The sequence below is a fragment of the Talpa europaea genome, assembly GCF_964194135.1.
Source record: "Talpa europaea genome assembly, chromosome: 10".
In the NCBI taxonomy this organism is placed as follows: Eukaryota; Metazoa; Chordata; class Mammalia; order Eulipotyphla; family Talpidae; genus Talpa; species Talpa europaea.
This window is the reverse complement of record NC_140077.1, coordinates 50,362,898-50,389,925: the sequence shown is the minus strand read 5'-3', so window position 1 is coordinate 50,389,925 and position 27,028 is coordinate 50,362,898. Positions and strand designations below refer to the sequence as shown.

Sequence of the window (27,028 nt, the reverse complement as noted above, 5' to 3'; positions counted from 1 at the left end):
AAAAGAAAGTAAAGTTCTATTTAGAAAACATTCTGGAATTCAGACTGCTGTCAAATTCACATGGACTTTGCCCTTAATTCACTCAAAATAACAATAGCTGATAATCATGAAATGAACTTTAATGTTTCATAAATTTGAGCTTGTTTTTTATTCCATTTCTGTGAGAACATTCATCTAGTTACAAAAACCAGTTTTAGGTTGCAGCTTTTAAACATAAAACTGGGATGACAAAATCAGTATTTTCAGAAAACACTTGGCAGTGTTTTACACACATTTTGAAATGAAAATTGATTGGGGACAGAAAGATTAATTAGGAAGAGACATAGAAAGGAAGAGACATGTATGAAATATTAAGAAAGTTTAACATAGAAGTTAATGACCATTTGGATATGAATGACTAAGAAGTTAAGGTGCAATAAGTTAAGATTTGAGCAAGAAGATCTAAAAGTAATTGTGTCATTGACAAAATTAGAAAAAATGATGTAGTGTATATAGATGTTGATTTATGGTGCACACATATATATGAAGTTTCATTATATAGGAAACATATAATGTTATGATGCAATGTTACTTAGGAAAAAATTACCAAAAAATAGTATAGACAAATTTTTGTAGTGAGCTTAATAGTTTTAGTGATAACTATGTTAAACAGATTAAATTTAATGTGATACTTAATGACAAAATATAAACTACTTATAGATACTTGGAGATATAGAACTGGATGATGGTGGTATATTATATATTATCATATTATACTAAGAAATGTCATTGATTGACTTGAGAGGATAAGCTCTAGTATAATTATCTATATACTGACCGTCTTTGTGTATATATAGCTTATACCACCCACTATGAAATTATGATACAAAGGTGCAGGGTCCAAGGTCATATTGCAATGTGTATGTTATATGTAAGTAGTGGCAGATTAAATAGATTTAAAACATATGGAACTAGAAGCTCGCTGTAGAAATTTCTAATAATCATTTACCACGTATATTATTCAAGTCTTCCAATAGAAGTTAGATGACATTTTTAGAACTCTCAAATATATTTTGAGGACTTGAAATAAAAACCCAAGTGCAAATGAAATGCAAACATTTCTTCAAAAAATTTTGAATATACCATTTTAACTATAATTTGGACAAATTTTGGAATGTTTTAATTCAACAAGCAAGAAATTATAAATTACAAACTACTTCTGATTTGGACTTATATTCAGGATACTTCTTTTGTCATCTTTAAATTGGTTTTAAATTGTTTAGGAACTGAGAAAATTCAGAATATAATGTAATATTAAACAAGAGCAATACATATGTGCAATGAAATCAGTGATCATCAATTACCACAATAATATTCCTCCAAAGTCAGATCATAACAAGTGGTAACTCAATAAGAGGAAGAGCTACATTTTAAATAAAAGCATTGTGTATGCTCCTAGGCTGCTTGATAATCCAATTAGTGAAGAGAAAGGAATGTGAACACATTGAAAAAGACTTAAATTTCTTGCTTTTTACAAAAATACTAACATTAATGCAGATAGTATCAAATGTACACTGTGCTTCTACAATGAAGACATTATCACAAATTGGTTAATGAGTGTCATATATTCAAAGAGTAAAGATTATTTTAAATCATTCGCTGTATATGAGAACCTGAAAAGAACTTTAAATCTCATAGTTCATATCTGTAGGAAACTTGCCATAGGTTTTCTGAAATTTGACATCAACCCTAAAATGTACAAGATGTTACCAAAAATAGGTTGTGAGGATGAAATTTTCCTAAATTATGTCAATATAACCAAGCTAGAGAAAAGACTGAATCATCTTTCTATGTCTTTCTGGGGAAATACTTTAAAAAAACATACAAGTGGAGAATATTTAAATTTAGAAAGAAATAGACCAAAGTTGGCAACTTAATCTATCAGTAATGATATTTCAATAAGCCCTGCTAATTGTGTGGTCTCGGAACAATAAACAAACTCTCGTATCCCTTTGGTCTTCAGCTAAAAATGAGAACGTTATTCTTACCTCATAATTTTATCACAGAGTAAAAATAAAGCCATGCAAAATGCTTATCAGGACCTGGCATACATGAGTACTCAATAATGATAGAATACACTTGCATTTGATTTTTTTTACCAATACAGATAATATCTATAGCACAGACATCACAAAATCAGTGTACCAGAAAATGCTAAGAAAGAGAAGTTGCATTTTCAGAATCAGAACATATCTTAAATAATTTCAGTAAGAGATAATAGGTTTCTGCACTCTTCTAGTCCTCATGAATGGGGGAGGGGAACTAAAAGTCACTGTGAACAAAAATAGAATGAATTTACCCAATTCTTTACTGCACTATTTAACCTCTGCTTTCTTAATCATATGCACAGCAGGAGAAAGGATGTGCTAAAACAATTCATGTGTCATGAACAAAGCAGCCACAGATTTTAGCTCAAAAATCACACTAGGAAAACCACCAGTTGGAAGTAAAGTAATAAGGCCAAATTTATTTTTTTTAATTGAGTCTTGAGTTACAAGCAACCCTTTAATTACATTAATCAAGCAGGCTTCCTCTCAGCAAATGACAAGGGAAATACATTGTTCAAACTCTTGCTAAACTTGTTTTTTTAACTGCTAAATATTATTTGAATGTATAGAAAATAAACCCCTTGATTTCTTTTTACTTTTGTCTCAAAATTTCAATGTAGCTATAGCAAAAGACAAACACTTATTTCTAGACATGACTTAACAGGCTAAAAGACTATAAATCACAGTTTAAATTGAAAACATTTGCAACATTTAACTACTTAAAATATTAGCTCCCCTAAACTTCACCACCATAATTTTATTACAGTGCTCTGATTTTTAAAAATTTTAATATATGTTCCCACAAACCCTTAAAAAAATGGTCTTTATCAACTGGATGATTGTTTTTGTTATTTGCCACATTTGACAAGTGGAAAATCTAAGACTTTAGGAAGTTGGATGATCTGCCCTAAAATTGTGTAGCTAGTATGTACCGGAACTCATCCTGAGTCCAGACCTGTTTGACCCCAGTCTTTAGCAATACTGTCTTATCTTTTTGTCCTAGAATACTCACCTTATAGTTTTGATGTTTTTGTGTATACCACTTCCTTGTCTAGCTATCTGGTTTTTTTGTTTTTTTTTTTTTTCCTCCCACACCAGAATGAAGTATTTGTTTTCCTCTGTCTTTGTAAACACTCCACTATATGTCTAATGATCACTTCACTCTGCAAATTACCTTGCATGTCACTCCTACCAAGCTCCCCCACACACACTAGATTTTGACCTCCTGGAAAATCAAGCAATGTATGTTTTTTGGGTTTTTTTTTTTGTGTGTGTGTGTAGAAAAGCTGGGGTGTAGGCCAGAGGTGCAGGTGGGGGAGGACAAAGTGAGAGAATTCACCAGGAACAGAATAGGGAGGAGAGCAGGCAGATTTACGAAATACACTGCTAAAGGGAGCAGTGGGCGAGACAGGAGAGGTCTGCTGAACCATCAATGGGTTAGCTCCCTGGGTGGGGATGGAATCAAGCTATAGGGGTGATAGCACTGAGGCATAACCCTTAGGCCACCAGGAAGGCCCTCAAGCAATGTGTGTTGGTCATTCCTGAATTACAGAGCCTAGTTAGTAGTGTATGCTGAACATGATTGCATAAATGAATATTTCAAATATAACATGGAGTGTTTTCTGAAAAAAATATGGCAGCTTTAAGGAGGAACTGAGAGGTTCGCTGAAGTTTTGAAGATATATAGGATTTATAAAGGAGAGGAAGGGATATTAAAATTTAAATCAAGTGGGCCTCCCTGGTGGCACAGGCGCTTGGGCGCTGCGCTGTGAAGCTGTCTGCAGCCTCTGCAGCACCTGTTTGTTGCCAGCCTGCAAGAACCCCACGTGGCTAAGCATTCCTCTCCTGTCTCACCCGCTATTCCCCTCAGCAGTGTATTTCATCAGTCTGCCTGTTCTGTTCCCCACTCTGTCTCTGGTGAATCCTCTCACCCTCCCGCGCATCTGACCTGTACCCCGGTTCTTGCATAAATAAATAAATCTTTAAAAAAAATTTAAATCAAGTGATTTATAATAAGCCCTAACTTGAAAATTTCCAAAATATAACGTCATTACAGGAAATGTAAAGAAACTTAAATTATGTCTGTCATTACCAGTCACACTTTGAGAATGCAATTAAATGATTGATATTTTACAGTAAGAACCCTAAACATTTTGTCTTCTGGCCTTTAGAAAATTATTATTGCCATGTAATTTACACTTTATTCAAGCAAACACAACAAACACAGTGTCTTTTTAATCACCAAGGAGCTCAGAAACAACTAATTTGATCTAATATTTCATAAGTTAAGCTTATATAAACCAGGTGGTTTTTCTATAATAACTAAATACAATCTTGGTTCTTGATGAAGCAGAACTAGTCCTTGAGTAGATGGCATTCCTATGTTGTACTGGCATATCACTCCTCCACTCCCTAGGAGGTACTAAGGAGTAAGAGTTGAAGCCTGAGAAAGGAAGCGTCATCAGCCCTGGTACTTATTTACTGCTGCAAATAATCATAATCAAGCTCAGACTCTATGGAAAAATGCAAGCACTGTACTCTCTTCAAGGATGAAGTTAGATATGACCAGTAATTCAATAAAATTGAAATAAACTATGACAAACCCTTTGGGAGGAAAGCACTATGGGGTGAGTTTTCATTTCTTAATGTAGACCTATATTCTGTGGGCTGATATTTAAGTAGATCAACCATTTACTACTTTTTTCTTGGATAAATGTCTAGTCCTTTGAAAGAGTAACGATATTTCAGTGCTATTCCTGTGTATATATAGTCAGTGATGTTTGTCAAGAGCTTTGAGAGGAAAGGACTACATAAATGTCAGTAGTTATTAATATTTGGATATTTTTATATTTAGCTATCAAATGTACTTTCCATAATCTATGAGCAGAGGTCTATTTGTGTTCTCCCAACTATAAACATTTTAAATAAAAATAACCATTAACCAACAATAGTATTTCTTCTGTTCTCTTTATAATCAATGTAATATTTATCAGAAATTAATGATTATGCTCCACTTCTTCAAGAGTCAAGTTTATTTTAACATGTTTTCATACTGAAGTAGTTTAATGCCACTTATTCCTCTGACTGGGTAATTATTGTGAAGAGTAGCTAGCTAACAATAGTATCCACCCACATACCACGCCATGTCCTTTCCTTTCTTCCACTTCTTTGTCTTACTGATTCTGGCCTCCAATGATGATAAGCAGGTAGCTGATTTTTCCAATGATACTTCCTTCTGAAATCTGTTAAGGCTTAGTTATAGATTATATAAAGATTAACCCAATTAATGCTTTGGCTTAGTTTTGCAACACACCGTTATTTTTTGAATGATTTTCATCCTGGTTTCTTATTTCTAGCAGAAGAATTTCAAAACAGTAGTTCATTATCCTTGCTTGTTTTTTGATTAACTAATTTTAGCTTTGCTAGAATCAACTGATATTACAATCTTTTGAAATACTATGTTATAGAATATGCTATTTTCTGATTTTCTTATATAAATACCAGTTGCTTAAGGTAAAAGTTTCATTTATAAACAAATTCAGCTCTCAGCTATGTGAAGGGTGACTAACCTGATAGTCCCCTACTCAATTATACCATTTTACATATTTTTATAATTGCAGAGGTATAATGTATCCTGTAACCCCTGTGAGGGTAGAAATCATGCCTATAATGTGTCGGCCTAGAAAGAATGCACCCACAATAACTGCATTGAACTAAAATCTCAATCTTACGTAAGTAGCAAAACTCTTTTAAATATGGGAGCTGTTGAGGCTTGGAGTTTACCAGCAGAAAGTGAGACCGACCGGGTCCAGCAAAAGAGGTTCTTACTTTTTTCTTAAATAGCATTTCCACTCTGTTTTCTTTGATAGATTCAATGTATTTTAAAAGGGGGGTGAAAGAGTTAGACTGACCTACAACTGGTTCTCCAGACTAGAATTTAATTTCTAGCTTAGATATACAAACAAAATAGATTTGAGAGCCTCCTAGCACAGGACCCATTCACCAATGCATTTTTAAAGAGTCATACAAATTTCCATCTTTGGCATTGACTCATAGGAACAAGAATAGGTCGAAATTTATTGGCAGAGCTACACAAAGCAGCGTGCAAATAGAAGCCTATACTCTTTCTGGCTCAAGCTAGCAACATTAGCTCTTCACTTTTATGAGCACTAAATTTCAGTCTAGTTTTAATAATAATAAATATAATAATAAAATCTTGTTTATATAAGAGATTCATCTTGTTAAAAATGCATTGAGATTCATGGTACTTTACAGGAACCAATTTATATTCTCTTTGATGATTTAAAGGTGATAACTTCTTGTGATTCATTGCCACCTAGTTCTGAATTTTAATACTATAATGAGTCATCATGATTTTTACATTTCTTAGAGAACCAGCTCGGTTAAAACCATTGCAGTTGTTTTTACTGGGGTCATCTGAACTACGGTTCCCAGAATGCTCATGAAAGGGACATGCTTATGTGTTCTGAACAGCCGTAATCTATCATGGCTGGTGCCAGGTCGACACATTATAGTTTATAGTGTCAGCCCAGTGAATTAAAGCTTTGTTGTAGACCAGCTTGCAATGCAATTATTTCCAGTTCATATCCTATAAATCATCACTCTTCACATGACAATCAGCAATTTTCATCTAGCATTCTAAGCATCCGTGTTTTGTCTTAATTGTGCTGTCTGATTCCGCACCTAGAACAGTGTGACATGACTGGTACTGATAGCTTAGAAAATAAATTTCACTGTCACTAGAACCTATTTAAGGAATATTCTGTGTTCTCACTTTTTTTTCTCAAGCTGTTTGGTATTTATGTTGAAATAATAGGAAATGAATTTAAATAGAAACACTTCTCATGTCTTATCTCTGCAAACAAAAAAACATAATTTACAATAAATTAGCACAGCAGTTGTTAGTGTAGCTCAGCTTTATTTTGCAATTCTCACACCTAAACTCACAAGATGACACTTTTTCTGATAAGGTAATCTTTATAAGGTAGTTCTGTAGGTGATTAAATCTGACAGATGCTGGTGAGATGGTGAATTTCAGAGCTCTAACAGCAAATGCTTTTTAAAAATTCTTGTTAAAATAATAAAATGTCTTAGGCTATATCAATAGAAAAATCAATCTGATAAAAAAATAAATCAGTCTCAATTTTGTATTTCTGTGTCTAAAACCAAAATAAAATTATTCCCCAATAAGCAAATAAATAAACCAATTGCAGCAAAATAAACTGAAGGAAAATAGCATTTTTAAGAATAAAGAATTACTGTATAATATTATCTTCTCAGTCATTTCTTCCAATGTAAACATAAACTAAAGGAATAGAATGTGTCTTTTCATAACATGTTGATACTATATCTGTTCTTCAGAACATGCCTTGAATACCAGATACCTTCAAAGGCAAACCTTCTTCTTCTCCTAGGGCAATGATGATAATCAGGAAGCTGATGTTTCCAGTTGATACTGCAATCCAAAATCTCTTAAGGCTTAGTTGTAGATTATATAATTAGATTAACCCAATTAATACTGTGGCTTGGTTTTGCAACATATCTTTATTACTTGAATGGTTTTCATCCTGGTTTCTTATTTCTAGCAGAAGAATTTCAAAACAGAAGCTCATTGTCCTTGCTTGTTTTTGATTACCTAACTGAGGTTAGCTTTGCTAGAATCAACTGATATTACAATCTGCTGAAACAGTATATTACAGAAAATGCTATATTCTGATTTTCTTATCTAAATACCAGTTGCCTAATGTATAGAGTTCATTTATAAATAAATGACAGGAAGTTCCCCTGAACTGAGTAAATTAACATGCTAGGCCAGTTTCTCTGACTTCATTAGCAGCCCCTCATACCAAGGCTGTGTTCAGAAGAGTGTGAAAACCAGAACGATCCTTGAAGGTTTTTCCTGGCCTGAATAACTTCCTCGTCAGGGAACAGCCTGCATCGTCCTAATATTCCAGCTTTACCACCACAATCTCTTCATTTCATGTGACTCCATCTAGGGTGGACACCCTCTTGGAAAGATCTAATGATTATCAAGGGAGGATTATGTAAAGTTAAAGAATTAGGCTGGAAACCCAGATGAGTAGCATCCTGAATTATGTCATAATAGAAGGTAAAGGGAAGATACTGGAGGAAAAAAAAATTTAATTTATACCCTATTTGTTAATAGACTATAGAGCAAGGGGAAAATAGCGATATAATACTTTATAGACTAGATGAGGCCACAGTGATTTCCTACATTTAATTATTCAATAAGTATTTATTACTTCTCACTATTTATCAGCCACCTGAGGCAGTGATTGAACTAGAGACAAGGCAGACCAAATCCTTCCCATGGAGAGCTTTGTTTAACTAGAAGTAAACACAAATATGTGATATGAAAATCTGAAAAAAATAATCACACTTTTAAGCTCTTCCTACATGGCAGGCACTGTGTAAGTGTTGTACACATATTGATTTAATCCTCACAAAAATCCACATGTGATGGGGAACCATTGTCGTATCCATTTCCAGATAAGGGAACAATGGCTCTTGCTGAGGGACCATTGGTGAATTACCACCTTCAGAGAACTGAGTTATGCCTTTTGCTTGTGACAATGACAGTGTTTCAGTATAGCAGATGATAGAGCTTTTTAGGTGTAAAGACTTTTAAAATAATACTTGTGCATTCTGTTTTCCACTCAAAGAAATGGATGATTCAGACTACGAAAATATGTGCCCAAGCTCTGTAGGAGAGAAGAGCACTGTTGTCCCTGCAGGACAGCCATTGAGATAAAGCCAAAACACCACTGAGTCTCTGCTACAAAAGTAACTCCGTGTAACTGTCTAATTCCTTTTATGAAAAGGATGGAACTGATCAGGAATTAGAGCTGAAGGATGGACAATGGAACTCATCTACAACAGAACTAATATCTCATTCACCCAGGTTTGACTTTAAAATTTTATCAGCCATGAAAATTATTTCACCGTCTTCTGTCAAGAGTAATCAGGCTATATTTAATTTTAATCATTAAACTGTAAAAATAATAAAAGCCACCAAAATAGACTATAGTCAATTTTCTGATAAAGTAAATTTGTTTTTTTTTTTCCCCATTTGTGATTTAAATGGCCTCCAGAAAGTTTTTTGGAACTAAGTGTTAATTAAAAATATGGAAATGGATTTAAAGCACGTTACAGCACACAGTGGAAGAATAATCACAAGAGATTTGTTCACACAACCATACCCATTTCTCAATATGTTTTTTAACTGTCTGGGTTATTGGTTGTTTTTCTGCGTGCCTGTTCCTAGAAAAAACTGCGATTCCAATGAAAACAGTAATTACAATTACAATAAATAGAACAAATTGCTATTTGGGCAGGAACATGCAGTTTTAGCCACCAAAAGCAAATTGATGCTCCTATGCTTTCCTGTTTACACAAATGAATTAAGCATGGACTCAGATTTCTTTATATACCATATGCTTTTTATATCTTGCCATCTTTAAAAAACAATTCTTTTTTCCATGCCTTACTTTTGTTGGCTCATTTTAGAACAATGTGCCATGGTGTTGTGAGAAACCAGTGAACATACTCTTTTTTAAATTCCCTGAGTGTATTGTTTCAGATCCCTGTAATGCCTGGAGGCACATTCTAGTGTCATTTTATTTTTCTGAACCTCTATTTCCTCACCTATGTAATGTAAAGAAATAGTGTTAGGGATTCATAAGAAACTAGTGAGTTTCCATTTGCCCCTCACAATTATGTGTATGGATTTTTTAATCAGATGGTTCTGGATTCAAGTTCTGAGAGACTTCACCTTCTCTGATTGGGTGGCCTTGATGGAGTCACTTATCTCTATAGATTTTAGATTCTTCATCTAAAATGTCAGGTCAATAAAACCTCCGCTCATAATTCTTTATGAATTGAAAGACCTGATTTTTGGAATTAGGTTTTTGAACTAGCCAAATACAAACTCAGAATTAGTTCTCAGTAAATAAGAGCTGGTTCCCTTCACTGTGAGTGTTTCTTTTCCTGGATGATGGCCTGAAGGTCAGTGGGTAGCTCCAATAAGTACCCTTGGCATTGTTTAGGGGTTGGGGAGTGCTAGCAGAATGGCCAGTGAAAAGCAAATGGAATCATTGCCCTAGATGTTGAGCAACTCAGCAGCACCCCCTAGAGATTTTCTGATGTTCCTTCAATCAAGAGCTAGGTGGGAAGAGTGGTATCTTTGGGTAATTCTTTAGAATTTTTAACTATACAGTGTCTGCACAACAACTATCAGTTACTTTAAGCAGTGTAGTGAAATCAGTGAGAAGCTGTTGTTCAGGATTATGCTAATCAAGCAAATACTTTAGAACTCCCATGAGGAATACAGGTATTGCAATGATGAAATAATAAACCACTGGGTTATCTTCTAGTAGTATCATTTTTTTAAGATTTTTTTTTACTTATACAAGAACTGGGGTACAGGCCAGATGTGCTGGAGGGTGAGAGGATTCACCAGAGACAGATCAGGGAATAGAACAGGCAGACAGAACCGAAAACACTGCTGAGGGAAGCAGCACGCGAGAGAGGAGAGGTCTGCTGCACCGTGTGGGTATCTCCCTGCCCAGCTGGGAATCGAACCCACACTGCAGAGGCTGCAGACAGCTTCACAGCGCTGTACTCAACCTCCTGTGGCACTAGGGAGGCCCTAATAGTACCATTTTTCATGGCAAACTTTTAAAATTGGCAGCCCTGAAGATATTTGCACATCATACGTTGGACAAAAGACTAGTTTTTTCTCTCTCTCTCATATACATTCATATATATATAAATAAATATATTGAGTATTCAATATATATAGTATTCAATATATAGTTCTATGTGTATGTATGTGTGTATAAATATATATGTGTATATATATATATAACAAATAAAACCCAATATCAAAAAACAAATAGCCCTGATTTTTTTTAAGTAAACTGTTACCCTAATAGAAGACTCAACACCTAATGAATGCCTCCTGTATACAAAGATCTGAGCTAGGGACCCTCAAATTGAATAAGACTTGGTCCATGTCCTTGTTATTTATACTTTTTTTTTAATACAACAAATATTTGTTGAACTCTGTGTTCTAGGCACTGTGCATATTGGGAAATAGTGAGTAGCTCAGTATAACTGGAGCTCAAGATCTGTGAAGGCAGGAGCCTGGATCCTAAGCCACATAGCAGGCATTGCTATCATGAAAAGGCTGGGAGCAGCTGAGAAAGACATCACAGCAGTGCCCCCAACATGTTTTGTGACTGATTTCATGTTAGAGACAAGGGCGAGAAAACAACTGACGACAACCTCAGAGTTTTGAGGCTGGTAACCTAGAAGCTGGCGATGCCTTCAAGAGATAAAGGAAATGGAGGAAGAAAGGTTTAGAGAAGATAATTAAATAAAAATACATGGACAAGCTGCAGCCTGTTTAAGATTCCAGTAAGCACTGAGTGTGTAATCCAAATATTCTTCTATATCATGACAAACAAAAATACTGAATCTGAGGCACAGCATAAGGGACTTTGAGTCTTGAATAAGTGGAGAAAAAGCCACTTGAAATTAGTAATGTGGATATAACATCTGTTACTGGAGCAGAGATGACTTAGTCCAACGTCTTAATGCAAATAAAGAACGACATATTAGACATACTCTCTACCAAGAGGTACAGGTGACCCAGGGCTCTAACAACACACTTCAGAGGCAAGAAGTTATATACACTTATTAACTACCACACAGTTATTTACATCTGGATTTTTAGAAATCCAGATTTCTAAAACAGCTAAACCTGGAATAAAGATAGCACTTAAATTTTTCAGAGTTGCTATTATTTCCATTTGTTTGTTTGAACTAAACTAGTATGATTTACAGAATGTAGGGGAAAGGTGTTTTTTTTTTTTTTTTTGAGAAAATGCCATATATGCCATGTCCACCAAGCCAGATTTATCATCATTTCCAAAAAGTCTGATTCTGTGAAAATTTCTGGAATATTAGAGTACCTAGAACTATTGCTTGTATGGGAAGACAGCACTTTTTAAGGTGTTGAAATAGTGACATTCCCCTATTCCACCCACAAACATATAAGGAGGAAGGACTTAGGTGCAATTTGAAAGAACTGTTTGTAATAAGAAACATGAGTAATCCATAGAAATTTCCACCGAGGCAAGAAAATCCTGCCCTGCTAACCAAAGAGTGCCTAATACAGCTAAAGAATCAGCTGGTGGAGATTTTCAAAAGGAGGGGGAGATATGGTGGTGGGAGCTAAGCTGAGAGGGAAATATTTATAACTTTGACAACATGTTTCCTTGTAATAATTTATGAGCCCACTGGAGAAAAAGGAAACGCACAAACTATGAATAAAATATCCAAATCATAAACATCATGCCTTCTGCAAATTTTCTTTAGTTAAAAATTAAGGTTGAGGTTGACTAAAGTAAATGACTTTATATTTTCATGGTCTCTTATTTCCTTGATGCTAAGGGTTACCAACGGATTTACAACTTCCTGTGTTGTTTTTTAATCTATATTTGTCAGCACATTTTTAATGTCAGATTACTTAAAATAGACATCTTGGGTCTAAGAGGTCAGGAATAATAATATTATGTTGACTTCTCTGAAGATCTCATAGCACTTTGCAAACATTCTTGTTCAGTTCAAAAAAGTCTTGTGCTTCTAAAGCAAATTAGTATTTAAATTTTTGTGGGTTTTTGTTGTTGTTTGTTTGTTTCCAACTGATAACTTCAAGATTGAAGTTGAGTTTAATCAGTATGCTTTAAAGTTAAATAAATTACATGTACAGCTTTATCCAAACAGTTTCAGCCTCCTCTTACTCAGGTGGTTTGTACTGTGAAAGTAACAGGAAGTCGCTAAGATGAAAAAGACTAGAACGAAGCATTTAGGGTTCTTCCATTGCACTCTCGCCTAATCATTATGGTTTGTTGTCTCACAGTTTCCACAAATTACAATACTTGTTCAAAAAACATATTCTCAATATAAAAGCCATGAAACAGCTTCATCTTCATAACCTATCATAAGGTGTAATTAAAATACATCATATATGAAATTAAAATCTTTCATTTTTATTTGATAATTCAAAACAAGCTTTCCACAAAGACAATAGCATAACTCATCTTTATTATTCTGACTGACTGATGCTGATACTTAATTTCCTTCTTTAAAAGAAGAAATTGTGGAGTATTCCCTTAATTTTAAATATTAATAACCTCAAATTTAAATATAATGCCTTAGATAAAACCAAATGAAAATCCATCTGTGATCAGGATTGTTTGAAGTCGCTCAAGTAGGGTTCAAGGATATGCCTTTCAGAGTATGGCTTAGTTATACTTCAGAGTATATCTTAGCTAAACAAATATATTCTGAGTGGCTTTTTAAAAAGCATTTTTGAGAAGCATTAGTTATTTTCTAACTATTTGTAAAGGAACCATACTTTCCATCTCTCACTCTGAGGAAGTTGCAAGATAAGGTTAACGCAAGAATCAAAAGTATAAGTAGTAGTTTCAAGAGCTCTGTTATTTCAATTTTCACAAGAAAAACAAGTTGAAAGTTTGTTCTGTGTGCCCCAAATCTACGTTTGATGAAATTTGTTAAAGGAAATCTTTTTTGAAATGAACACAATCTGGGCAACCACAGGCCACATTGGATGCTGAAAAACAAAAGATAAAAATAGTGATAAATTGGGGGGAAGAGGTGGAGAGGCAGATTTTCTCATTCAATAAGTTGTATGTAAACATTGTCCTCTCCCAACTAGGTGATTTTCCTAAGCCTTACTGTGCCAGGTATAACTACCAGTTGTGCCATGCTACCACAGTCTCGAAAGAGAAATTGTCTGGGCCCAAGTAATTCTTCAAATAAGATGTCATTAAATATATGTCTGTTATTTTTAAAACTCACTAAATGAAACAGAGTGATGGTGTGTGCTCAAATTCTTCTGAGTTAATTGGACGGCTTGGGAAGTGTCAACAATTCATATAGAAATAGCATGGACCAGTGTCCACAATATGACAACTTGGTCCCTCTTGCAATGCTGGCATTAGAAAGATGAGTCTTTCCTATAATAATAGCAATTATGAATAATAATAATAATAATACACCTTTGGGTTTAATAATACTTTCCTTTTGAAGAACTTCAGCATCTTCATCCACATTATCTAATTTGTGCTTGAAACAATTGGATGAAGTAGCCAGGTAGCAATTATCATTATCCTCCTTTTACAGATAAACTGAGGCCTAGGGATTTTCTTAACATCAGACAATTAGGAATGGAGCCAAGTCTAAAGCCTATAATTCAGTGGACCATCCTTCAGATTATTGGCATCTTTAGAAAATAAAGTATCTGGGTATCTGAAAAATTGTTCTGTCCCATGGGAAATGTTTGCACCAGAGCCAGATCAAAACATCTTTTCCTTTTAATTTGCATTTATACGACAAGAAGTTACTTTTTCTTCAAATTCATTAGAGAGGATTTTATTTTCTAAGATCATTAAGATAGGAATAGTCAGATTTCTTTTCAAACTGTAGTGCTAGCCTTAAGCAGAAGTACACTTTATAATACTAAAGATGTCTAAAATACTCTGGAAATGGTTTCCTTAATTATCTTTTTAAAAATTTCAAGCCTAAGTTAAACAAGATCAAATCAACAGATAGCCGTAAAAATGGGCACAAGGTGTTAACTAGAGTATCCCAGCCAGATTGCAAATTGGTTTGCTATAGCCTGCCAACTTCAGTTCTTCCTTGCAGCTTCAGTCCGAATGGGTAGTCTTCATTTCCTGTCCTAACTTGTACTCTGTTACCTTTCACTGTTGAGGTGATTAGCATGTGGATCTGATGGTCTCAAAGCTCCATTAAGTTATAAATGTTCAAACTACCAGTAGGCTGTGAACAAAAATAGAAGTTGCTATTAGATGTCTATTCATACCCTGCCGAAGCCTGGCAACATTTTGAACCTTTTCAAAATGTAAATACTGCATATTAAGCACAGGAAAGAAAATTAATGTGCTGCATTTGCGGATTTATTTCCAAGTGAAAAAATGCAAAGGGGAGGAGGACTCGAAGCAGCATTGATAGTCTACATTTATAGCGTATATTAAGAAGTTTGTAATGACCTGACACAAAAGAAAAACACTTTAGAAACGGATTCAAGTTTTGTTGATAATCGTAGCTTTTGAATTTCCTCTTTTGATTTCAAATTTATGGCCTCAGTATGACATTACCAGAGTTTATTGCCTTTTGCAGGTGGCATTCATATGTTGTCACTTTATGTGTAGTCTACTGTGGGCAATGGGTTACAATGTTTGTGAAAATTTTCCAGAACCACACAAGTACTTCTTAATTAGACTTGCAAATGAATAATGTCTTTCTTCATAGGGAGAATATAGTAAAAACATTACAGGAATTTTTGAGCCTTTTCTCCTTAGTTAGAATGGGAAAAGTTTGCAACAAAGTTTACTTTTTGAAACTTTGACATTTTCTGGTAAGTTCTGATTTATATATGAAGTCATTATCTGACAATTCCAAACAAATGTCAACTTAAAGCAAACCAGTTTTTTGCATGTTTCCTGTAGCTCAAAAAGGGTTTTAACAGATTTATCTGGCTTTCTGCTATTCAAAATAGTGAAACGTTGTCATATCAGTGGTGTTTCTAGTATCTTAAATAATTTCTTAATTCCCACCTTAATCATAGATTTCAATAGTATGGTCACCACCCACAAATCACCTACACTTTCTCCACAAAGCATTACTAAAGAAACAAATAAGCCATTAACGCTGTCATAATATTAACATATAAAGTAGGAAAAGAGCATAAAGTAACACAATTTTCAGACAAAATCTTTATATATCTTCTCAGATTCAGTAAGATCTGGAAGTAGATTCTAATTCCTATAAGCATGTTTTTAGACATAAACAGACCCTGCACTCAGTTCCAGGAGGGTTCAAAATTCCCATCCTTTATTCCTGTGACAGATGTGCATTGCATTTTGAATATGTAAGTCCTTAAAAGACATCTAGTGATTTCATTTGGCTTGTGAGTAAAGATCTTCATAATGTTCGATGATGATATTTTGTACTTTTGAGTATTAAATTATGCCAAAAAGCCATTTACTTGATATTCTTTAAATACCACAGCACAATTCAACTAAAGCTCAGATTGTAAGCCATCTTAAATAACACAAATGCAATGTGCTCATAATGAACAATATAACTAACTTAAGTTAATTTTCATGTAACAGATAACATCTGGGGGAAATATATATTGGTAAGTTATGCAAAACTAATTTTCTAGCAACCACATCTGTAGATGTTATTTATTGTATGTTCACTTAACAGTCCATTATTCTGTTTAGAAATCTATTCTCTTCTTTATTAGAGCTTTTAATGTACTCACCTTGGTTCAAATGGTCGGCTCATTATCAGAAAAAATATAAATGGCATTCACATGGAACGACATGATTGTTTTTATTATATCCATTTGTGTGCAAGCATTCAAAAATGGCAAGAGAAACACATTTATTGCTTTACATTCAAAGTAATATTTAGGGGGTATTTGAAAGTCAAGCAAAACCAATCATTTGGCCAAATGGATGTATGTGTATAATCAGAAACTCCTGATTTTTAATCTCAGCATTAGGCCTCAGGCAAGTCACTTAAAGTCTTTCCCTTTGTTTCCTGATCTGAAGATTGTGGGTGCTATTCTCTTAGAAAAGAAAAGGGGGGGGGGGTTACTAAATCAGGATTCCAAATAGGAGTGTTTTTTTAATAAACACACTGATCCTTTTTCTGTTTTTATTTTTCTAGATTTAAGAGGTAACATATAAGACTTTTGAGGAAAAAAAATATGAGACAATTACAATTCTACAGGAATGTATAAAAATAGTTATAAAACTAGCTTTATTTAATTTGCTTCAACTATTCATAGACTTGAGGAAATTATAACGTTCTTTCAGAAAATCTAACTTAATAAAGCTGACCATGTCTCTCTGTTTTAAATAGATTTTATTACAGAACCAGTGATGTTGTAAAACATGAGGTTTTGTTAAAAAAAAATACAAAGGCCTAATTGTATTTTTTAAAGAAAGTATTACATCAGACGGTTTCATTTAAACATATTTGCTGGCTCTGAGCTCTCACCACAATTATTGATTCTAATTTTCCCTAAACTTGTTTTTTAAAAAGGCTACTTAATGGGGGGAAAATCACTATGATGCTTCTGGCCACTTTATTTATTTCAAACTATATGTTTGACGCTTTATCTCCTTATCATTAATGAAATGGCTTTGTATCGACATTCATCTGGAACTGGAACATTTCTTTTCCTACAGTATTTTACTAATATAGCCAAATGTAATTCTTCATGTAAAAGAAAAACATAGCTACGGTTTGGTTCATGGATAGTATGCAAAATACCCCGAAGAAAAGAAATTCTCACCCCCCAGTTTTTGTGCACAAATTTAATCAAATAAATAGCTGTATGAGCTACACTCATAGAAATTAAGAAAAAGAAAAGCCCAACTCTCAGTCAGACCTTCAGGTTCTTGGGATAAATGGGAGCTTCACACCATCAAAGAAATTATGATGTGGTGCTGAGGAGTTCCATGTTTGCAACTGTTGCCCAGCTCTCTCTCTCTCTCTGGCTCTCTCTCTCTCTCTCTCTCTCTCCAAAAGACCAGGAAAACTGAGTAGTTGGCAAGTAGTTCAGATGAGCATTGGAAAGAAATCTAGAGCACAGTGGGGTGAGGGATCAAATGAGAGGCTTGAGCATGATATCCGCTTGCATTTAAGTGTGTCATCTAATGCAGAAAGGGTACAGGTGTTAGATGGTATACTCTGCTACTACCTGGATGGAGCAGCAAACTACTGAGAATTTCCACTGGGAGGTGGGAGAAAATGAACAGAAATTCCTAGCCTGTGTATGGAAAGGCATAGCAACAAAACAAATACTATGACAGCAGTCAGGATAAAATTCTTTTTACCCCACAAATTAGCCAGCTCATGCTGCCTTTCTCATTGCCTACAGTAAATTCAGTTAACACAATTTGATTCCTTTTTCTCTTCTCTCTTCAATATCTCACTCACCACCACTCCCCAAAATTTCTGTTTCTCACCCGAGATTAAAGTCTATACCACTAAGTAAATACCTCATCATCTCCCATTATTTCTGGATTCCCTATGCAATTTATTAATTATACCTCTCATGCCTCAGAGGACACTGAAATATGTTTAGCCGTTTCATTTTCCTCACTTGGTAAAATAAAGAGCCACATAAGGTGTGGGAGGATGAAAAAGAAGCCTAGTGAAAAAGGTACAAATTATTTTGTGGGAAGATGAAAATGTTTCTAAGTGCCATTTAGAAAAAAAAAAGTCTTACATGTGATGAGACGAAAAGATGTTTTCTTCATATTCTATTTTCATTAACATTTAGTCGGCTTAAGATAAACAACCTAGAATGATGTCACTTAGCACAAAGATTAAGTGCATGATAATATCAGTGATTTCCAAGTATGGCAACATGATGACATATTACAGTTTACTGAAAACTACATAGGCCAAGCTGTCTGCACAACAGGGTTTAACTCCCAGCCCTTTCACTAAGTAATTATTCGACCTTAAGTCAATCATTTAATTTTTTGGTTTCAAAATTCTCCTTGACTGTCAAGTTAGGACATTTCACTCCTTCTATATATTTGCAGCAACTTCCTCTGAAATCAAATTAAAATTAACCATACTAATTCAATGCAAAGTACTTTGGTATACCAACCCATTGCTTAACTTTAATACCTATCCTTATAAAAAAACATTAATAATTGAATGGTGAAATATTATAACACATAATATTTATTTGAAAGTTGGTAGAGAAGTTGTAAATGACTACATGATGATGTCAGAGTTTTTCCAGGCCTCATGGAATGGTTAATTATTTGGTGAATTTATAAATTGCCAAAGTTTTTCTTCAGATTTGTAGGCTTGGGTTCTGACTTTATCAGAATACAGTGGCAAGCTTCATCTCAGGGCCACAAAAACAAACTCAGGCGAGCTTAACTAAATAAACTAGAACATCAATTCACTAAGATTCAATGAGGGATGTAATAGAAATGGAAATCATAATACTCAAACGGGCATGTCCTTATAGATCAATTGAGATGGGAAGTTGGGAAGTCAAATTTTAACTAAAATTTTGCTTATTAACCATGGAATCAAAACAATGGCAACTAATTAAATGATTCATATGTTTAATGCTATCAGTACCCTCATCTCTTTTGCTCCCCCAAGTCACGGTGGAATGGATATTGCTTAAATTGGACTCTTGTTTCTTAATTTTCACTGTTGAGCAACCGCCACACTCCCTCTGGTTGGCTTACTCTTATTACAAAATTGTTAAATGCTCACACATGAAGTCTTGCCCTTCCCTCTGTGTTTTTGGTTGACTTCACAAATCTCCTCTCTAATTTACTGTTAAATGACTTTATACATTAACCTTTAGAGCTTTTATTGTCCTCATCACCAAGTTCATGATGGCCACTTCACTACTGACCCCAAGACAGCTACACACTGATGAGTAATATTGACATCAGACTATTATTGAATGTTTTAAGCACCTAACCCTTTGCCAAAACCAGAGAAGATATACAGAGAGTCTAAAACATCGTCTCCTCTTACAGCCTCCTCTTGTAGGCTGAAACAAGGGATAATGACACATGAAACAAAGACCAAGGCAGTACAAAATGAAGTCCTAAATCACATGGTATACAAAGAGAATAAGACAATGAAAAGAATAAAAATTGCTAATACCATTATAAGATATGGAGCACAAAAAGTACTAGAAAATTAAGCAGACAGTGGTGCCAAGAGTTCTGAGGAAATGTAGGACTGTAGATGACTTATGATAAAAGACTTGGACTTGAGATATTATGTATCATGTATCTCACACACACACACACACACACACACACACACAGAGACACATATAGGGGAGGGAGGGAGAGAGAGGTGAGAGACACAAAGATTGACTGAAACTGTGGTTACTCACCAAGGCTTGGTCATAATACAGCTCTTTCTTTGCTTCTTCTCCAGCAAGTGATAGAGCTTGTCAAATCTTCAGGCCTTTTCCCTGATCCTCTAGAAGAAGGAATCTCATTTGATGTTTACTCAACATTCATAGCACCACCACCAACATTGGATACAGAAATGAAGGTATATTTCTTTTTGTCTTTTATTCAGTACACCTGGGCATTATAGTCTCTAGGGTTGGGAAGAGACCAAATCCTGCTATTTTCTTTCTATTTGATTTTTTTCTAACTAAATATAAATATTTCTTTTAGTATTAATCATGGGTGGGTCAGTTGAGGGTGGTTGAGCGATTATAATATCTTCTACTCCAGCTTCCTTGGTCTCCGTCTCCACTTTCCCAAAATAGGCACTGCTTCACACCATGACTTGGTCCCACCATTCATGGATCATTTCATGGCCAAGAAAAATGCAGGATAATGTCAAATCAAAATTTCCTTCCACACTGACACAACTCTTAGTGTTAAAATACAGAAGAGAAATTTGAGGTTGTATGGAAATCAGTGAGTACTTCAGAAGTCACTTGAGTGTCGGTTACTTTCAATATTCTAGGGTTTGGATCAAGAACAAGGCCCTGAGCAGCCCCAGTCAGAAGCTGACCTTTCATCCATGGATCCTTTAGTTGGCTTCACCATTGAAGATATAAAATCAGTGTTGGATCAAGTCACAGATGATATTTTAATCAGCATTCAGGTACTCAGTCTTGATATGTTCTCATTTACTTTATTACTGGTTAATTAGCCAACCTCAACCTTAATGCTTATAAACACTACCCACACTCCGCAAGCAAGCCTGGTGCTTATGATGGCAGAGTTCAATTTAACATCTACACATAATTCTCAGTTGAGTCATCTGCGACCCAATAAGATCACGAAATAGATTTGCCAACAGCGTTTAATGCAATGTGTGTTATCAGTTTATAAAATCACTCAGCACTAAAACCCCCCAAAAAAAAAACATGACAAAAATTTTGTGCCTTGTTGCTCAGTAAACAATTGCTCCTACAAGAGTAATTGGAAGACACTTCTAAACAGTAAGCATTGAAGATCAAACCACAATTCTTGGTCTTCTCACCAAGTTTCTAGAGTCTGTCAAGTCTTTGATGGTTTGTTTTTGTTTTGTTTTTTTTTTTTGACATATGGCTAATAACGCAGCAATTTACACGTAGAGCTGTATGAAAATGGTGACGGTGGTGACCTTCTCAGTAGCAACTGCCAAAGATGTCTCAGTTAGCTATACTTATTTTTTCCCCTCAGGGGAAAAAAAAAAAATCTCTGCCTTAATGTAAGGATTTGCATCATTTCCCAAGTATAATGACTAAAAAAATTAATTGCATATTTTGAAAGGATTTATAATTTCTTGTGGCAATGACCATGAATCAATAGGACAATATAGGGCCTCCCTGGTCGCGCAGTAGTTGAGCCCTGGCCTGCGAAGCTGCCTGCAGCCTCTGCAGCACCGATTTGATCCCTGGCCACTGGTGAGGATCCCACATGACACACAGACCTCTCCTGCTGCACCAGTGCTTGTATAAATAAATAAATAAATAAATCTTTTTTAAAAAATAGGACAATATGCTGTGTGTTTAAAATATTAATGCAGGGCCTCCCCGGTGGCGCAGCGGTTGTGCGCTGGGTTGCGAAGCTGCCCGCGGCCGGTTCGATCCCCGGCTGCTCCTCGGCCACCGGAGGAGGGTCCCACATGGCGCGCAGACCTCTCCTGCCGCCCGCTGCTCCCCTCAGCGGTGTACTTCGGTCCTTCTGCCTGCTCTGCTCCCCGCTCTGGCTCTGGTGAATTCTCTCACCCTCCCGCGCTTCTGACTGTACCCAGTGCATGTATAAACAAAACAAACAAACAAACCAGCAAACAAATAAATAAAGCATGCCTCTATTAAAAAAAAAAAAAAAATCTATAAAAAAAATAAAAAAAAATAAAAAATAAAATATTAATGCACATCAGGGAAAGATTTAGTTGTTATCTGAATATGATAACCTATATATAAAAAGCATAGTGTATTAACAATTTAGAATGAGCAAAAGATTTGCTTAGCATAAGCACACCTTATTACTTGTTTAATCATCAAATGTTAATGCAGTATTTACATGAACACTTAATGATTTGATGCCAACAAAATCAGCCAAAGTCCTCAGCTTAATAAGGGGTATTCAGTGTTTACCAGAAATAGTGGAAGAACACGTTTTATACAAAGCTTTATTGTTCATAACCCCACGAATGTAATAACTAGTTACTGTGTGGAAGGGCAGAGTGCAGTTGAATTAAGCTGAGTTCAGAACATATCTCCTTTTTAGATTTGATAACATTTCATCTAAATATAGTTTATGTATAATCATGGCCCTGGGCTCCTTTGCGATCCTGTGGCTCTGAAATTATTGCCGAGGAACTACTAGACAGTAATAGAATTGTTTGCAGGCCACCAAAATTGAAAACATCTTTCCACATCCATGTTCCAGGCAGTGAGCAGTGTGTTTTTAACTATTTGTTGAATTTTTTTTTTAATATTAGAGTCTGTAGCATTTATACCACAACTTTATAACAGAAAGAATATGATTGTTATATGTGTGTGATTGTCCCATTGGACTGAAGTCATCCTTACTGGGCCTGAAAATTCATTACCTGCCTCATCTATATATAATTAAGCATAGAAAGAACTGGACTGAAGGTGAGGGGATACAGATCATTTTGGTGTCATGATCATTTCCATATTAAATGGATTCATGCACATTAGCCTGGGTCAAATGACCGCCAATTTTTTAATAAAATGACATGGATTTCTATAATGTCTCAACATAAGAAATATCTTCATGTATTTTCTTTCAATAACCCTAGTAAGCTCCTTGTGAATTAATCAGACACTTCCCTTAAAAATAAATTGAAAAATGAGTCTCAGAAAGCAAAGTCATTTGTCCAGAGTTTCCATGGTCAAAAACTGATGAAAGGCCCTCATTGGAAGCTGCATACTGGGTTCTTGTTCCAAATTCTAGTGTCATCCACAAAAATCACATAGTATCTAATATCATAACCAGACTACTTTGAATTTTAATTTTAATAGCACTTTTTCAGTGTTTATCCTTGTATCTTGGTCAAATTCTGAGATGGGTATTTAGTCTTTGCTTACTTAAATTCCTCCTCCTGTTTTAGATGAGTAAGTTATTTTCAGTTCTAAAAACCTGCTTTCCAGTCTTCCTGGCTCTTAAAACTGTCATGTCCTTTTCAGAGGCAACCACATATCACTGTCAGTGTATATAAGCCTTCTGAATATACAAACATTAATCAATTATTATTTGTAAGATGTTTTAATTTTTCCAACAGTTTTTTCTTCCTTCTTTATTTAAAAGTCATGCTGTTATAAATTTTGGTGGAAAAAGCAATACAGAATTCATATTTTAAGTACACTGTTTTTCAAAGCTCCTTCTCCAGTGTGGTGTGCAGGCATATTTTACTTTCTATACATGGGAAGTTTTTGAAAATGTAGTATGAATTCTTAAATTTTTTATGCTAATTGACTTACTTTCCCATTGACTTGCTTTATAATTTTAAAGATTTATTAAGAACAAAGCTATCTTGGCCCTGCGATGTTAATTAAAATTATACTGAATAGACCAAACATTTTAGGCTTAAATATTTAGGTTGATTTTAAAGATACTTTCAAAATGAAATTATTTTGGCCCTGAGTTGTATAATAAAAATTGTACCCAATGGGGCAAGCTTTAATATATTTAAAGAATTATATTTCAGAGAAATATGAATACTAAAACTCAATTCTTACATTAAATGTTGGCCACTGGCCCAGTCTAAACAATAGGGTTAAATAACATGAAAACCTTGAGGGCAGTTTGCCATCTGGGCCATAGGTATTTTAGGTCAAGTTGAATTTCCAGGTTAGAAAAACTGAGCGTAAGATCACCTCACCACAGTGATAAATGAGAGACTATAAAACCCAGGTCACGGGTTTTCCATTCTTTTCTAAAAGGAAACAGAACCATATCCAATCCTAATGGTTATGGGTTATGGGATAGCTGTCTGCTGAGCAGTTTGCCGTTTTCTGAGAAATAACAAGGAGGTATCTTAGAATAATGACAACCTGCTTTTGACCAGCAGGGAGTCTTTTCATCCAGATTCAAGTGGTTGTCCCTGAACTGAAGTATTGATCCCTACCATATAGATCACGAATGGGACTCTTCTTTCTCAGGACACCACTCTGTTTAGTCTGCTCCTTACCTTCAACATTCCTAAAATATGGCAGAGTTCCTCCACAACATGGAGGATCATTTATTTCTTCAAAGCCCACTCTTGTATCCATGAATTCTATCTCAGTGAAATACCAGAAAGATCTTCAAATTATTGTAAAAACCCTGGTGAAATAATGAAGTTGGTAAATGATAGTACATCTGTTCTTCATAGAAAAGAAATGAGATTATTGGTAGACACAGAAAAACTAATTGAAAGAGCGGTTGATTGGTTAGAACAGTACTTTCCAATTCTTTAGATTCATGACAAAATTCTTTCTTCAAATCTTTTCAGTCCCTCTATGGTCTAATATGTCGTAGGTCATAAATTTATTTCAGTGAAGTAGAAGAATATTTTTTTAAATATTTCATAATGTCATATTAATAAAATATAACACTGATGAATATATCATTAAAATAGGTACTAGAATTAGGAATTTAACAGCTAGCATGTAATGTTAACATAATCTTATTGACAACTTAATTTTTCTATAAGAACTCCCAAAGCATAAAGTGAATTGCCAATGGCTTTATAGTTCTAGATCGCCATACTCCTAGACCAGGTTCCTTTCACCCTTACCAGAGCCATGCCTGAAGAGACTAGCGATTCCTCAAAAATGACAGAATCCCACTGTGAACTTGAGGACCATTTCTATCTCTCTTGGCCTCCTCCACCCAACCACCAAGAAAGGAAAAAATGAAAACCAAGAGGTCAGAGCTTGACACTAGGACTTGATAAAACTTGAGCCAAAAAAATAAAAAAAAACTGATTGATACTTCCATGAGAATCTAGGCTAGAGTTGTTGACACTAAATTATCTTCTTAGAAATAACAAGTCCTACTGTGAAGGTAAAATAAAATCTTATCAGAGAAAGCATCCTGATAGTCTGGGGCATTTCAAAATTATTTTACAGTTATACCCATAAATAAGAATAAATAGATCTATCCGGACCAAAAACAGAATTTAATTTTAAAATTTCTTCTACATAAGTTAAAATAATAAGTTTCTCAAAATACGGTCATCCTGAAGACCTCAAATTATGTTCTGAACATTAACAACCTAAACTTTAAATTACTTAATATTTATCTGTATAAACTACCTCTCATCCACTTGTAGACATTTTTCAAGACACCTAAAGAAATATAACAATTCTATCACATGATCCACCATGGTTTTGCTACACCTAATTTTATTATCCTTTAACAAAAAGGGCAGAAATTTCCAAGGCTACTAATTTTCAGATCATGTAGCGTCGTCAGTCTACAGAGGAGCACTGCCAGAGGCTAAATGCTATCACAGCTGCAGAAAACACTAAAACCTGTCAGCATTCGCTTATTTTTTTTAACCAAAATTACACCCAAAGTGGCATAATTCCAAGACTTAAAATGTATGATGACTACTCTAATTTTTGAGAATTGTTCTAATTGTGAGATATTTGTGTTGTTATTTCACAACAGAAGCTCTCGGGGATCGCATTTAGAATGTATTACACAGGAGACAAAAACACCCATTGCAAAGGGGTGGGGGGACCGACAACATGGCAATAACTGAGCTCAGAGCAGTTATTCTGATTTGGTGCTTATTGGTAAAGTCTGTCTGAAAATACAGATAAATTATCCTATCTTCCAACACAAGGCTATGTGAAAAATGGCTGTCCCAACACCACTTCCTGTTCATAGCAGACATGCTATACATTGGGAATGTGCAGAGAAATATGATAAAGTGTTATCACATCACTACAGGCTGAAACACGGCTATGTCTGCAAAACAGGAAGGTGTGTGAGGGATAATGTCTGTCTTTAGGCACTATAGTATGTCAAAACCACAAAGACAATGTGCAGCAAAAGATAGCTCCATCATAACCACTTTTTTTTATGATTGTCTTCACAGACCGAGATAAACGAAAAGCTGCAAATACAGGAAGAGGCCTTTAATGCACGAATAGAAAAATTGAAAACGGCCTGAGGACTCAGCACAAGGAGAGTAATGCTAAACTTCACAGAAACAAACCAAACTAGCTAGAATAATAGACTCTCCAGAGGGTCATATCTTTCATTTAGTCGGGAGAGGAAACCCAACCCCCTTTTTATTACCTAAGTAATTAGAAAAGTATTTGTCCCAATTTTTCTATCATCTGTCCCATAACAGCCTCTGAATTTATTGTACTGAGTGTAATAAAACCATTTTGTATACAAGAGTATGGAGAATTATACATAACAATACAGTTAATGTTTACGGTACTACTTTGACATTTTGAGTAATAAGTGCTGGTCATCTTCAAGGAGAATGAGGCCCACTTTTTTAAATATAGAAAAAAACAATAATTTTATCCTTATTGACCCAAATGAACAGCCACATGAGTGGAGCACTGTGAGCAGATACTGAGATACCACACTGCTGAGGATAAAACTAAACAATAACAACTCAAATGCATACACAAGTGGTTTTTGCCCTTAAATCATTTGGTTTTTTTTATTTAAATGCTTCAGTGTGAAACCAATTTTCTGAAATTATATAATGCAGTTTGAAGCACTTTAATTTATTCTGTACTGTATTTGTTATTTCTAATCTTGTTACTCTCCCAGGAGAATACATGA

General features: G+C 34.9%; 1 protein-coding gene across 1 annotated transcript in view; it reads left to right on the top strand.

Annotated features, from left to right (window-relative positions):
• CABCOCO1 (ciliary associated calcium binding coiled-coil 1) overlaps nt 1–26,396 on the top strand; it is a gene marked incomplete at its 3' end in the record, with an annotated part of 116,080 nt that extends 89,684 nt beyond the window's left edge. The window contains exons 4-6 of the mRNA XM_084244682.1: nt 20,190–20,309; nt 20,736–20,876; nt 26,322–26,396. Coding sequence (XP_084100808.1) covers nt 20,190–20,309; nt 20,736–20,876; nt 26,322–26,396 — 336 coding nt within the window. The remainder of the gene's footprint in view (nt 1–20,189; nt 20,310–20,735; nt 20,877–26,321) is intronic.
• Between the last annotated feature and the right edge of the window lie 632 nt (nt 26,397–27,028).